General features: G+C 41.5%; 1 protein-coding gene across 1 annotated transcript in view; it reads right to left on the bottom strand.

The window, feature by feature from the left end:
* The window catches only part of map4k3b (mitogen-activated protein kinase kinase kinase kinase 3b), a 33,305-nt gene extending 21,587 nt beyond the window's left edge, over positions 1–11,718 (bottom strand). Inside the window, 1 exon segment of the mRNA XM_046855030.1 lies at positions 11,369–11,718. Coding sequence (XP_046710986.1) covers positions 11,369–11,464 — 96 coding nt within the window. The 5' untranslated portion in view covers positions 11,465–11,718.
* Between the last annotated feature and the right edge of the window lie 1,348 nt (positions 11,719–13,066).

The raw sequence follows: 13,066 nt of genomic DNA, 5'->3' as shown, positions 1-13,066 counted from the left end.
CGGGCTGATTTATGAGAAACATCCGTCGGCTTGTCGGCAGATTTCCTGCGGAATCCGGATGGAATGCTCCAATTTTCTTCTTTTCGGGAGAATCTGGGCTGAACGTTGGAAAGCCGGTGCTTTTGATGGACTTTGAAGAGTTTCTCATGATGTTATACGATTGCTCATAGAGGTCATTTAGAGGTCGCAGATCGGACGCAGGAACATACGCATCGAAGCGATCGGGAGGGGAAAAAACGGAGACGTCAACAGAGTGGTAGTTCACGAGGTTGTACAGGCAGACACACACACACACACACACACACACACACAAAGGCATTTCTGTAAGGCTTGAATAAGAGAGCCCAGTCTACCAGAGCAGCTGAGGTCATGTCAAAAGGAGGGATGGAAAACAAGAGGAAAGAACATTCTCTTTATCGCTTTGTTCCCATCACCAGGCAATAACGGTTGAGGGGGCCATTAATTTTGGCCAGAGTTCACACCGATAGGCCGAAAGTTGAGATGGACTGAGGGATGAGGTCTGAGATGGCGAGAAGTGAGAAGAACGACTGAGGTGATGTCAAACCAAGAATGGGACTTTGAAGCTCTACTAAGATCTGCTGCACCCGGATGAAAATCTTGAAACACCGCATCAGGAGAATCTGGAATGTAGCGTAACCAGAGGGGAAGTCTCGCGAGCTAACCAGAGAACCTGTGTATCAACTCTGATACATGAAATGGATTATTATTATTATTAATGGAACTGTAACGAGTAGACATTCGGTGTTGAGGATGAGGATGGATTCCGAGTCTGACCCTGACCCTAACCCTAAACCTAACCCTAACCACTGGCACAATCATTAGGGACAAACTTATACATCCCAACAATATAACCCCTTTATCTCCGCAAAGCAGCTATGAGACAATGTCCATCTCACCCCCAGTCCTTCAGTGGTGTCCTGCTTGTACTAGTCCACCTCTTAGTACCATTATGATGACACAGCTCTAAAAATCATCAATATTATAGAGAAAAGCAGTAGAACAGAGCGCTGCATCACACAGAAATCTCATACTATGAGAATAAACGGCATTACTAAAGCAAGAAACCCAACGAACAAAGACTCTGCGTTTTCAGCTTTTCTTGAAAAGTCCATCTTGTAAATCAAACTGTATCTGCAACCGTATCAATTTCTTCTCCTCTGTCAGTCATTGTGGAACGAAAAACTAACAGCTATTGAACCCGTATGAATATGATTGACCTTGCGCAGTTTGCTACAGATGCGGGTTGCGAGCTCGGCGCTCTCCGACCATCCGATCAAAGGACGTGAAAATGTTGAAGTTATCGGACGCCTGCAGTTTGGACTGTGAAGGCTCAAGGCAAATACCCGTGACCACAGCAACTCATGATATGAAGGCTAAAATCTGATAGAAACTCCAATGTAAAACGGCAGGAGAGACTCATGATGAAATAAAGAGAATAGAGTACAGATTCTGAGAGTGTTTAGGCCAGCAGAGAAGGCTTGCTGATTGTTGGCCCTCAATGGAAAAGCCAGACAAGCAAATAATAAACCCCTTAAATCTGAATCAAACGGCCAAAATGGATAAAATCGTAATCCCCCTGAATCGAACCCTGAACTAACTAATTGTAACCCAGTTAAACCCTAAACCTGTGAATCTGACTGAATTGTAGCCCCCAGAATCGAAGTCAGATAAAAATGGTACGCTCCTCAATGGCTCTGGGTTACCGATCGGAAGTTCGGGGGTTCAGTATCCCCGGTATCGCCAAGCTACCAATCTTGGGGCCTTTGAGGGGCGCCGTATAGTGGCTGACCCTGTGCTCTGACCCCAGCTTCCTAAACTTGTGGGACATGCACATGCGTATGTATAAAACCTTTCAAAAGGAAAACCTCAGAGTCTGATTCCGGGGCTTAATACCGGCTCCACACAGAAGTCTGAGATCAGCACCTCCTGTAACCGCGAGTCAGGTATCCTGTCTGAATCGACACGTTGGTGTTGGGAACTTTGGGAAAAGAGGTTTCTTCGGCTTGAAAGACAAAACCGTGACCTGAATGAACGGACCAAAAAGGGCGTTTTCTAGAAGAAGGTTCTAGAACATCGCAATCGAGCGCTATATTGAAATCTAGGTTGGGATTTCACGTCCATTGTCAATCCTGGTCTGCATGTGACCAGAACAAATATGTGTAAGGCTGGTGATATTTTCTCCCCGTCCAAATCCACACCTCTGAAGACCAAGTGCTGCCTCCGCATGGCTCAGCATGTCGGGATGACTGGGAACTCTCCTAGACGGGATTAGAACCTCGGGAAGGTGTTTGGAACGCCGTCTCCAACATAAAATACGCTGTACGCCAAACGTTTCTGGACACCTAACCATATGTGCTACTTTTTGAACATTCTGTTCCACATGTTGTTCCCATTTGCTGTTATAATAACTAGAGTTGCAAAGGGGCGGAGAATTCCAGAAACTTTCCTTGAAGATTTCATCTGGGGAATATTGGAAACATTGAATATTGAATTTTGTAAATTCCCAGTTGATTTCCATGGAAAGTTTCCAGTCTTGAAAGATCCTGCAATTTTGCAACCCCAATAAAAATAACCTCTGTAAAGATGTTCCTCTAGATTTTTGTGTAAATGCATTCAGCACCTCAGCACTTTACAGTAGGAAATCTTCCACTCAAGCATATCTTCATCTTCATCAGCCCCTTTGTGCACAGGAGCACCGTCATGCTGGAGCAGGTTTTAGATCTCCGAGTTCAGGTGAACGGAAAATTTTATGCTCCAGCATTAAAGACTGTGTCTACAACTTTGTGGTAGCGATTTGGACTAAAAACCATACACGGCTGAAAAAGTCGGGTGTCCCAATACTTTTGATACCGAGCTACCGATCACATTGATCTGCTTCAAAAATGCTTCTCACATTCTGGAGCTTTTTTATTTTATTTTACCACAGCGATCACGTGACAATCACACAAGCCAATCAGGTGAAAGGATTTTCCATAGCCATGGTATAGAATGATAAATCTCACGAGCGTTCAGAATCCTGAATTGTGATTGGCTAAAATTCAGCTCAGAGCTTTGAGCACGCATGTAGTTGAATTCTCTGGTATCAGACGCTGCTCTGATGGAATTGATGGAGGTACTTGCAATAAGTTTAGCCTTTTATGGTATTTGTGGGGGTGTGGCTAAATGTAAAAATTGAATAAATGAATAAATAAATGAATGAATACATTTGGTCATTTCTATGCAGAGTCCCTGGTGGTCCAGTGGTTAGGATTTGGCACTCTCACCGCCGTGGCCCGGGTTCGATTCCCAGTCAGGGAACCAACCCCAGCCATTAGGGTTGCACTCTTAGTGTCCATCCCAAGCCCGGATAACTGGGCAGGGTTGCGCTAGGAAGGGCATCCAGCGTAAAAACATGTGCCACATCGAATATGCGGATCACGAATACGGATGATCCGCTGTGGCGACCCCTAATGGGAGAAGCCGAAAGAAAGTTTGAGCCTGAGAAAAGTGTGGAAACAGCTGGTTTTATGGATGTTTCTTTTGTTTCGCTCGGGAAAAGGCAAAAATAATGAATGGAAGGAAGTCCAAATGTGAAATGTCCAAATTGTCTTTACCAGAAAAACTTGTGGAAGATGTTAACAGACTGCCTCACCCTCACACTCAAATACAGAGGTGGAAGAGCTTAATGGTTTGGGGTTGTTTTGGAGAAGGGAACTTTAGAGAAATACTCCGGAAAGTGAAAGGAACCAATATGGCAACCATTCCATACTTCTCACACCATGCAATTCCGTCTGGATTGTGATTTATTGGAACCAACTTCACCATACATCAAGACGATGAAGCAAACGAAGCGTACATTGGAGTTCTGTAAGAGATATTTAGAGAGCAAACAGTGGTCTGGAGTGATATTAATCATGGAACAACCTGCCCAGTCACCGCACCTAAATCCCACTGATCTGCTCTGAGATGAAGTGGATCTTTAAAGAACTCTCCAACCAGTGAAGAACATCTTTGGTGAGGCACAGCAGTGTTTCAACTGAACGTTTGGAGAAACAAACTGTTAAGGGAGGATGTCAACAAAAATAAATTAAGGTTGCGAAATTCCAGGAATTGTCAAGACAGGAAACTTCCCATGGGAATTGGCAGGAATTAACAGGAATAAACTGGGAATTTTCTAAATTGCAGGTTGCCTATAACAGGGAACTTATATGTAGTTGTAAAAAAGTTTTCCAGTATAATTTTGGTAAAACAAAACAAAACAGATTTAATGCGATTTTAGAATTTCTACCTGCACATTCATCAATCACCTGCACACTTACTGCAGGGTTACTGAGGCCACGCCCCCTACACGCACACTAAATAATGCAAAATAACGTGGGCGAATATTCACGTAAATATTACGTAAATTTATGTTTAAAACTTACAACAAAATTTACTAACAATTAAATCAAAAATATCCTCTTTTTTCAATCTCTATTAGTTTACTACATATCAACTTATGACTAAAGAAAATTATGTTTGTATATGATAAAGTTTATATACATTTCCCCAAATTTCTAATTACTCCTGTGATTTCTTATACACTCCTGATTAGTTTCCAATTATGCATATTTCCAAAATTTTTGGAAATATGTTTTCTGAAAGTTTCAAGTTTTCAAGTTTCAAGTTTTCTGAAAGTTTCCAGTTATTTCGAAGTAAATCTTTATAGTGTTAAATGACTGCGTTTGTGACATAGAAACAAAAGGAACATGCACGTGTCTCTCCAAAACCATAAAACAAAACAAAACGCTTTGCTCATAAGGAGGGACTTTGTATACGATATTAACGAAAGATGGAGAAATCCCAATTATAATTTAAAGGAAGTTACACTAAATCAGCCTTTTTCTTTAAAGCACAAACGTTTTCGGCCCACAGCTCACCAGCCAAAACTTCACTCTGGCATCCGAAAGAGCGGAGTCAGTGCTACAACACACACACACACACCACAAAAATGAGGAAATGGGAACAATTAGGAGCAAACAGGATGGACAGAGCTCCAATTCTGCACATGTCTGTTGGCTTGTACACACACACACACACACACACACACACACACACACACACACACACATTTGCATCCCAAGCCGAGGCATTTCCCACCCACAGAGGAAGTCACACACATTTTCTTCCCTACGAGCCGGGGGGGGTTTGATTACATTGCACAGCTTTATCCTGACTTTCCCAAAAGAATCTCACACACACACACACACACACACACACACACGCCCATTTGGAAGTCGCCATCTGCCACTACACAGTCACGATTCTTTGTGTTTTTCTTAATTCACTCATGTGTACTTGACAAGGCCTGATTACACAAAACCCTACTCCTACAAGTGCACTATAAATAAAATACCCTGCCAAGTCCCAATCATTTCCTACTCAACACACAAGTGCACTCCATACACCCTACCTAGTGCACTTAAAATCCAAAACAATTTAGGTGGTCCAAGCACCTTCTACTCACACACAAATGCCCTACTTGTAACATACCCTACCTAAAGCACTAAAAATAGAAATGATCCACATCATGTCCAAGGGGTCCAATCACTTCCTACTGAACACTACTTATACCCTACCTAGTGCACGCAAAACACAAATAATCCAGCAATCTATGGGGTCCAATCACCTCCTACTCAACATACAAGTGCACCATTTATAATTAGAGCTGCAACAAATAATCGATAAAATGGATAACGATCGACAATGAAATTAGTTCTAAACGAACGTCAAAGCGTTTAGTTGGGCTGCTCAAGTTATGATTAAGCATGACAGTAAGAACACAGCCGCTTGGAAAAATGGTGAGCAGCAGGGAAAAGTGTCCATCCCTGATTAATGGGAGCATTTTATATTAAACACAACAAAGAAAACTGCACCTGGAAGTGATGTAAAGCGGCGCTTGTGTGGGATGAAAGTGGATGAGCGTGTGAAAATAACACACACTGGAGTCACGGATGAAGGTGAAACATCAGCACGGTGAGCAGAAACTCTATAATCGTGTAAAAATTGTGGAGTTTAATGAAGTGCTGTTGTGTAAACTGTTTGTAACTTCAGGAAAAGTCGCACCGGATCTGTTCTGTCGCGACATCGTGATGATTCGATTTAAACAGAACACTAAATCTAAAAGCAGCAAATAACGGCAGCAGTAAACGAGTAGATTTTTAGTCGCTGTTGTGGATTTTAGCAAACGATTATGCGTTTGTACGCCAATGCATTTTTTTTTTACTCAAGTCTGTTAGCTCACTGCGTTTCTCCGACACTAACTTCTAACTTTTAAACGTGGTTTTTACTCTTCGGATATTTTATTTCTGCATATATCATTTAATTATTATAAAAACTTTTATACAAACTTTTTTTAAACAACAATAATCAAAACAGTGTTGTATTATATTTTATATAGATTTGTTTTTAAGTACGGTTGTCAACTTTAACAATACGAATGTTGATTTACACAATTTGCTTCATCTTTTATACTCAAATGGCTTGTTTTGTTTTGTTTTTTTGACAGAAAGTAACGACCCAGCAGGAGTGAGTTTGCTTAAAGGAGAAATCCTTCATTCACTCCTCAATAAGCAGCTACTATGAGCTTTATAACGTCTAAATTTAGCAAAGTTCAACTCAATATGTGGCTTTTGCATTTAAGTACACATAAATACTCTGAAATGGGGTTTTATGTAGTTATAATAAGCAAAACAACCAATGTAAATAAAATGATTAAAAACCCCACGATTAATCGGAAAAAAATTAATAATCGTCCGATTAATCGATGACCAAAATAATCGTTAGTTGCAGCCCTACTTATAAAATACCTTAACTAGTGCACTTAAAGTCAAAACGCCAGCCAACTAGTGCAAGTAGTGCACTACTCAAATAAAAATAAGTGCACTAGAAGTCAATCAGGATGCCCACCTCCGAGCCCAAAGTGGACAAACCCCAAAATGACTGTCCCCCACCCTAACTAGTGCACTACAAAACAAAATAGTGGGCCATGTTACTGCCCCTATGGGATATACTACTATAATTAAACCCTACGTAATGCACTGAAGCAAAAGTAGCCCAGAATGTTCGTTCCCTCGATGACATCATGAAATTCTCTGACCTTTTAGTGCCCTAATGGAAGTGTAGAGTCGAATATTTCTCCCGCTTTCCAAAAGCAGGTTGTGTCCTCGAAGCACTCGTGCGTATTTCGCAAAGCCCTAATTACGCACGACAGCGCGCGAGCCCTATATACTGGAGAGCAATGGCGTGTGCTACTTCCTAAATCACTCCCTAAGACCCCCTAAAACCACCTCCTGCACCCTACGGAGTGCGCTAAATGTCCAAATAACGTAATCTACAATTGTCCACCATGTAGTGCATGATATGTCCCAAATCGCTAATCAACACTCCCACCCTACATAGTGCACTAAACACCACACTAGGAGCAAGGTGTCATTTGGTATTCAGACAGAAACTGGATTTGGACCTGGGACCTAGGATCTTCTCCACTTACTGGTCTTGTCTTAAATTCCTTCTCACTGGATTATAGCGCACTATGTAGAGTGGCTACGACAGTGTCGTTTGGTGTTCAGCCCGTAAGAGTATATACAAGTTTTTCTTTTCATTGGTCTTGTCATAAATTCATCTTCAATGGACATACAGAATAGTGCACTATGAAGGGTACTGAAGCTAGTGCACTTCTACAGGAAGTTAAATGTCATTTGGTATACAGGAGAGTATAAATCACAGTTTGGGACAGATACATCACGTCATGATTTCCTTGTACTGATTGCATCTTAAATGCTTATAGTGCACTATGTAGGGTGCAACGACGTGTGCACTTCTACGGGAGGTACAGTGTCTTTTGGTATTTGGAACTAAATGCACTTCAAATAATAATTTGGGACACGTCTTTTACTTGGTATATAACCGGGTATATTCCTCCTTATTGCTCTAATACTGAACTACTGTATGTAGAAAGCTGACTAGTGCACTTCCACAGAAGGTAAGATGTCATTTGGTATAGAGCCAGTTTGGACCACTTGGATTCTAATGTTGTGCACTACACGGCCTCAACTGTTACCCAACTCACTCTGGCTGTGTCCCAAATTACCTCCTATTTCATGAAGTGCACTGAATTAATATGTCATCAAATTCAGGACAAGGCTTAGCCTTTAATTTTCTCTAAATAAACATCACATGACTCCCTGGTACCCCAGTGTACTGATACTAATGACAGTACAGATGTGGCCCAGTCTGCTATTCAAGTATCCCTAAATGACTCCACTGCATATACAAGTGCTATAGATATTATCTGAAAGAATAAACACTCTACCTAGTTCACAAAAAAAAGTCCAACGGGTCCAATCACTTCCTGCTTAACACTCAAGTGCCCTACATAATAATATACCCTATCTAGTGCACTAAAAATCCAAATACTCCAAAAATCCAATAACTGCAATCTCTTCCTACTCAACAAACAAGTGCATTACAATAATACACCCTTCCTAGTACACTAAAAGTCCAAAAGCCAGCCAAACTAGTGTAAAGTGGTCCAAAGACTTGAACTAGTGCACTAAAAGAACCTTCCCCTAAATAGTGCACTAAAAGTCAAACAGCATGGCGTCCATTAAAACTGGGGCTGAAACGATTCCTCAAGTAACTTAAATACAAAAAATCATCATCGTCATCATTTAAGACTCGTTTAATCCATTTCACTCCAGACGGAGCACCATGTTTCCCCACGGACCATTATTACTGACGCACCACCCGCTAAACTCTGGATCGCTCCGGGGTCTCGTTTATAAACACGTCCATATAAAAAAAAAAACACCGCTGGAAACGTGCGTATGCAGTGTTTATAAACGAGACCCCAGGAGAACACAGAAGACGCTGCAGAAGGAAAGATGGAGGAACGGACAGAAAACAGCGAGGGACGAGGAGAAGATTCGGGCCGAAGAACACCACAAGAAAGTTCCCAACGTTTGGGATCATTTCAAACTAAAGCAAAGGAAACACCATGCAAAAATGTATTTGTATTAGTTTTTTTTTTATCCGTATTTTGATGTCATTTAGCAATGTCGTTTAGGGGGGTTCACAGAATTGTGCAATTTCAGCAGTAAAAATGTGTTTTGATGAATGATATTTCTAAAAAAAAAAAGGCAATAAATTACTCGTTAGTCTTAAAAGACCTGTCTTTCTCTTCTGTATATTCAGTGATGCTCTTTAATAAAGGAAAAAAGTACTTATTATTTTAGTATTCGATTATTCTACCGAATAATCGGCGGAATCGGCGATTGCTAAAACAGACAATTATTCTACCGAATAACCGTTGGAGTGGTCAATTGCTAAAAGGGTGGAGTTGGAGTGGTCGATTGCTAAAAGGGTCGATTATTCTGCCGTATAATCGGTGGGGTGGTCGATTGCTGAAAGGGTCGATCATTCTGCCGTATAATCGTTGGAGTGGTCGATTGCTAAGAGGGTCGATTATTCTGTCGAATAATCGGTGGAGTGGTCGATTGCTGAAAGGGTCGATTATTCTGCCGAATAATCGGTGGAGTGGTCGATTGCTGAAAGGGTCGATCATTCTGCCGTATAATCGTTGGAGTGGTCGATTGCTAAGAGGGTCGATTATTCTGCCGAATAATCGGTGGGGTGGTCGGTTGCTAAGAGGGTCGATTATTCTGCCGAATAATCGGTGGGGTGGTCGGTTGCTGAAACAGACAATTATTCTACCGAATAAACGTTGGAATGGTCTATTGCTCAAACGGTCCATTATTCTACCGAATAATCGAGGGTGGTTGATTGCTAAAACTATCGATTATTCCGGCGATTAATCGGTGGAATAATCGATTGCTAAAATAATCGATAGCTGCAGATCTACTCTCTACTTCCTAATCCAAATAGGGGCAAACCTTAAATAAATCCCCCTACCCTACCTAGTGCACTAAAAACCAAATATGGGTATAAACCAAACCATGTATCTGGGTATAAAATAATAAATAAACCCTACGTAAAGCACCAGGGCAGAAGTAGCCCAGAATGATCACACCCTTCATGACATCATGACATTGTGATGAAACTGACAATCACAGATTCCCTGCAAAACCTTATGCACTAAAACCTAGTGTCCACGTGTCCAAGAGAAACGTCCAATATAAGTGCACAAGTTAGCGTGTGCTACGTCCTAAATCACTCCCTAAGACCCCCTAAAACCACCTCCTGCACCCTACGGAGTACGCTAAATGTCCAACTAATGTAATCTACAATTGTCCACTATGTAGTGCATATGTCCCAAATCGCTAATCAACACTCCCACCCTACATAGTGCACTAAACACCACACTAGGAGTCAAACAGACCAAAATAACCTATAGAGGTTCCGAGAGTTCCCTACTTGTTGTACAAGTGCACTACATGTCCAATAAAGTGTCCAAACTCATGTATAAGGCGTCCAATCTGTAAAGTGCACTAGATGTGATAGAACATCTTACACGCCCTACCTAGTGCCCTAAAACCTAATTAAAACAACCGTTTGTACTTCAACTTCTCATCTATGTGCACTCCATGTAATGAAATCCATTATACACCCTACCTAGTGCACTAAATGTCCAATAAACAACTATGTCTAAGGGGACCAGGACCTCCTACTACACATTCAAGTGCACTACATGGGACACTAAAACCTTACACACCCTACCTAGTGCACTAGAAATCAAATACAAGGAATGAGGGGTCAAATGGGTCCCTACGTCTCCTCCAAGTGCACTACAGATACCAACATAACAGCTTATACACCCTACCTAGTGCACTAAATGTCAAATACCGAAATATCTGTTCAAATTTCTGTCTTAGGGGGACACTCACTTATTATGCACCCTATCTAGTGCACTAGACATCAAACCCAAGGTATAATGGGGTCAATGAGATGCCTACTTCTCATCCAAGTGCACTACGTGTGCACTACCAGGCCATTTAGAACAACACCCTCCCTAGTCCCAATTCCACAAGTGCACTCTGTAGTGTACAGAATAGTGCACTAGATACCCAGGTGGGCTCCTACATGACATACACGGTTCTAAAACACCCTTAAAAGTGCACTCTACGCATTTTGGACGCGCGCGACACACACACAAACACACACACATCCTGTAGTTGTTTACTACACGCGGGGACGTCGTTCTGACAGCTGCAGCCTGATGATGCCACCGATCTGCGCAAGACGCGGCCGATGAGATACGAGGGGGTCGCAAGATTATTATTTTTTTGCTGCGCATCTAGGTGGTGGTGTTGATGTTTTCGGTGCCGCTGTTGTTGTTGTTGCTGCTGATGGTGATGATGATGATGATCACCTTGTACACATCGCCGTAGGTTCCGCTCCCGATCCTCTGGATCAGCTCGAAGTCCTCCTGCGGGTTCCGTCGCGAGAGGTCCAAGCCTGTGCTCATGGTGGCGGCTTGCTTGTTGTCCTCCTCCCCCGGTGGTGGCAGCAGGGCGGCTCCGTGCGAACACACCCGCGGCCCGGAGAAAAAAAAAACGCTCAGACGACGCCGCCTGCGCCTCCGCTCGCCGCTACCGAGCGCAACATGTCCGCCGTCTGCGCATGCGCCGTTCGGCTCCGCCTCTCTCCGTCGCGCATCCTTCCCCCCTCCCTCTCCCGTTCCTTTTCCTTTTCCTTCTCGCTCTCTCTCTCTTTCTGCACGTCTGCCCAAGGACCCCAATCCCGGGACTGTCCATCGCGTTCGCCTGATTTAAATTAATTTCAAATACTTATTTTAAAACGAAATCATATTTAGCTTAAAAAAAATATCAATAATTATAAATAGTATTGTTTTCTTACTAAAACTAAATAACATTTAGCTTAATTTAATTGTGTCCAAATAAAAAAACATATTTAGACGTTTACAAAAATGCTAATTAATTACTAAAACTAATAGTGAAATTTTCTTAACATGATAATACAAAAAATACATTAAATAATAATAATAATAATAATAATAATAATAATAATAATAATAATAATAATAATAATAAAAGCTAGTGAAAATAAATCAGGCACTTCAATATCTACCTAAATATTTGCCATTCCTCAAATTCATCCAACTAAACGTGAGACCGGAAGTGAAAGGGGTACAGGATATATACAGAATGTTGTATATGATACAACACGTGTATAAATAAGCATGTATCACTTAAACCAGTGAATCGGTTCTTTGAATCTCGTTCATCATAATGAACGTATATTCTTTATTTTTTATTGTCATTAAGTTTATTTGATCAGAAATCAAATAAACGTGTAATTTTCAGTAAGCAGATCCTCCAACACATCTACATACACGACGATAGTCCCAATAATGAAAATATGAAAATACAGATACAAATTATGATAAACAGAATGAGTAGATTCGCCGCTCGTATCTTCTGGTCCGTATCGTTAGTTCTTTGTCACGTGACACAACAATAATGTCAAGATTGCGTGTGTACGCTTTTGGACCTGCCTCAGTTCAAAGCATGATCGTGTGGTGAATCACTGTTCAGCCATAACATTATGACCACCTTCCCAATATTGTGTTGGTCCCCCTTTTGCTGCTAAAACAGTCGTGATGCATCGAACATCAACAGCATTAACGTCTTCAGCAGTTTGAGCTACAGGAGCTTGTCTGTTAAATCGGACCACACGGTCCTGCCTTCGCTCCTCAAGTGCATCAACGAGCCTTGGCCGCCCACGACAAATGATTTCTGACAACGTGGATATTTTGGACGTGTTGTTAGCACTTTTAGAAGATCAAAGAAGAGCAAATCATTAGCGACAGAAATACAATAAACAATCTATTCAGCCGATCAACCGGTTATATCCTATAATTATATTCATGTTTTGATTATGGCACACATTCAGTGAAATTCTTTCTTCGCATATGATCAAGTCAAGTCAAGAAGCTTTTATTGTCATTTCAACCATATATAGCTGATGCAGTATACAGTGAAATGAAACAACGTTCCTCCTGAACCCAGGGGCTTCATAAAACAACAGTCACAGAACAGAAGAACAC

The sequence above is a fragment of the Silurus meridionalis genome, chromosome 8 (assembly GCF_014805685.1).
Source record: "Silurus meridionalis isolate SWU-2019-XX chromosome 8, ASM1480568v1, whole genome shotgun sequence".
NCBI lineage: Eukaryota > Metazoa > Chordata > Actinopteri > Siluriformes > Siluridae > Silurus > Silurus meridionalis.
This window is presented reverse-complemented; position numbering and strand designations above follow the sequence as displayed.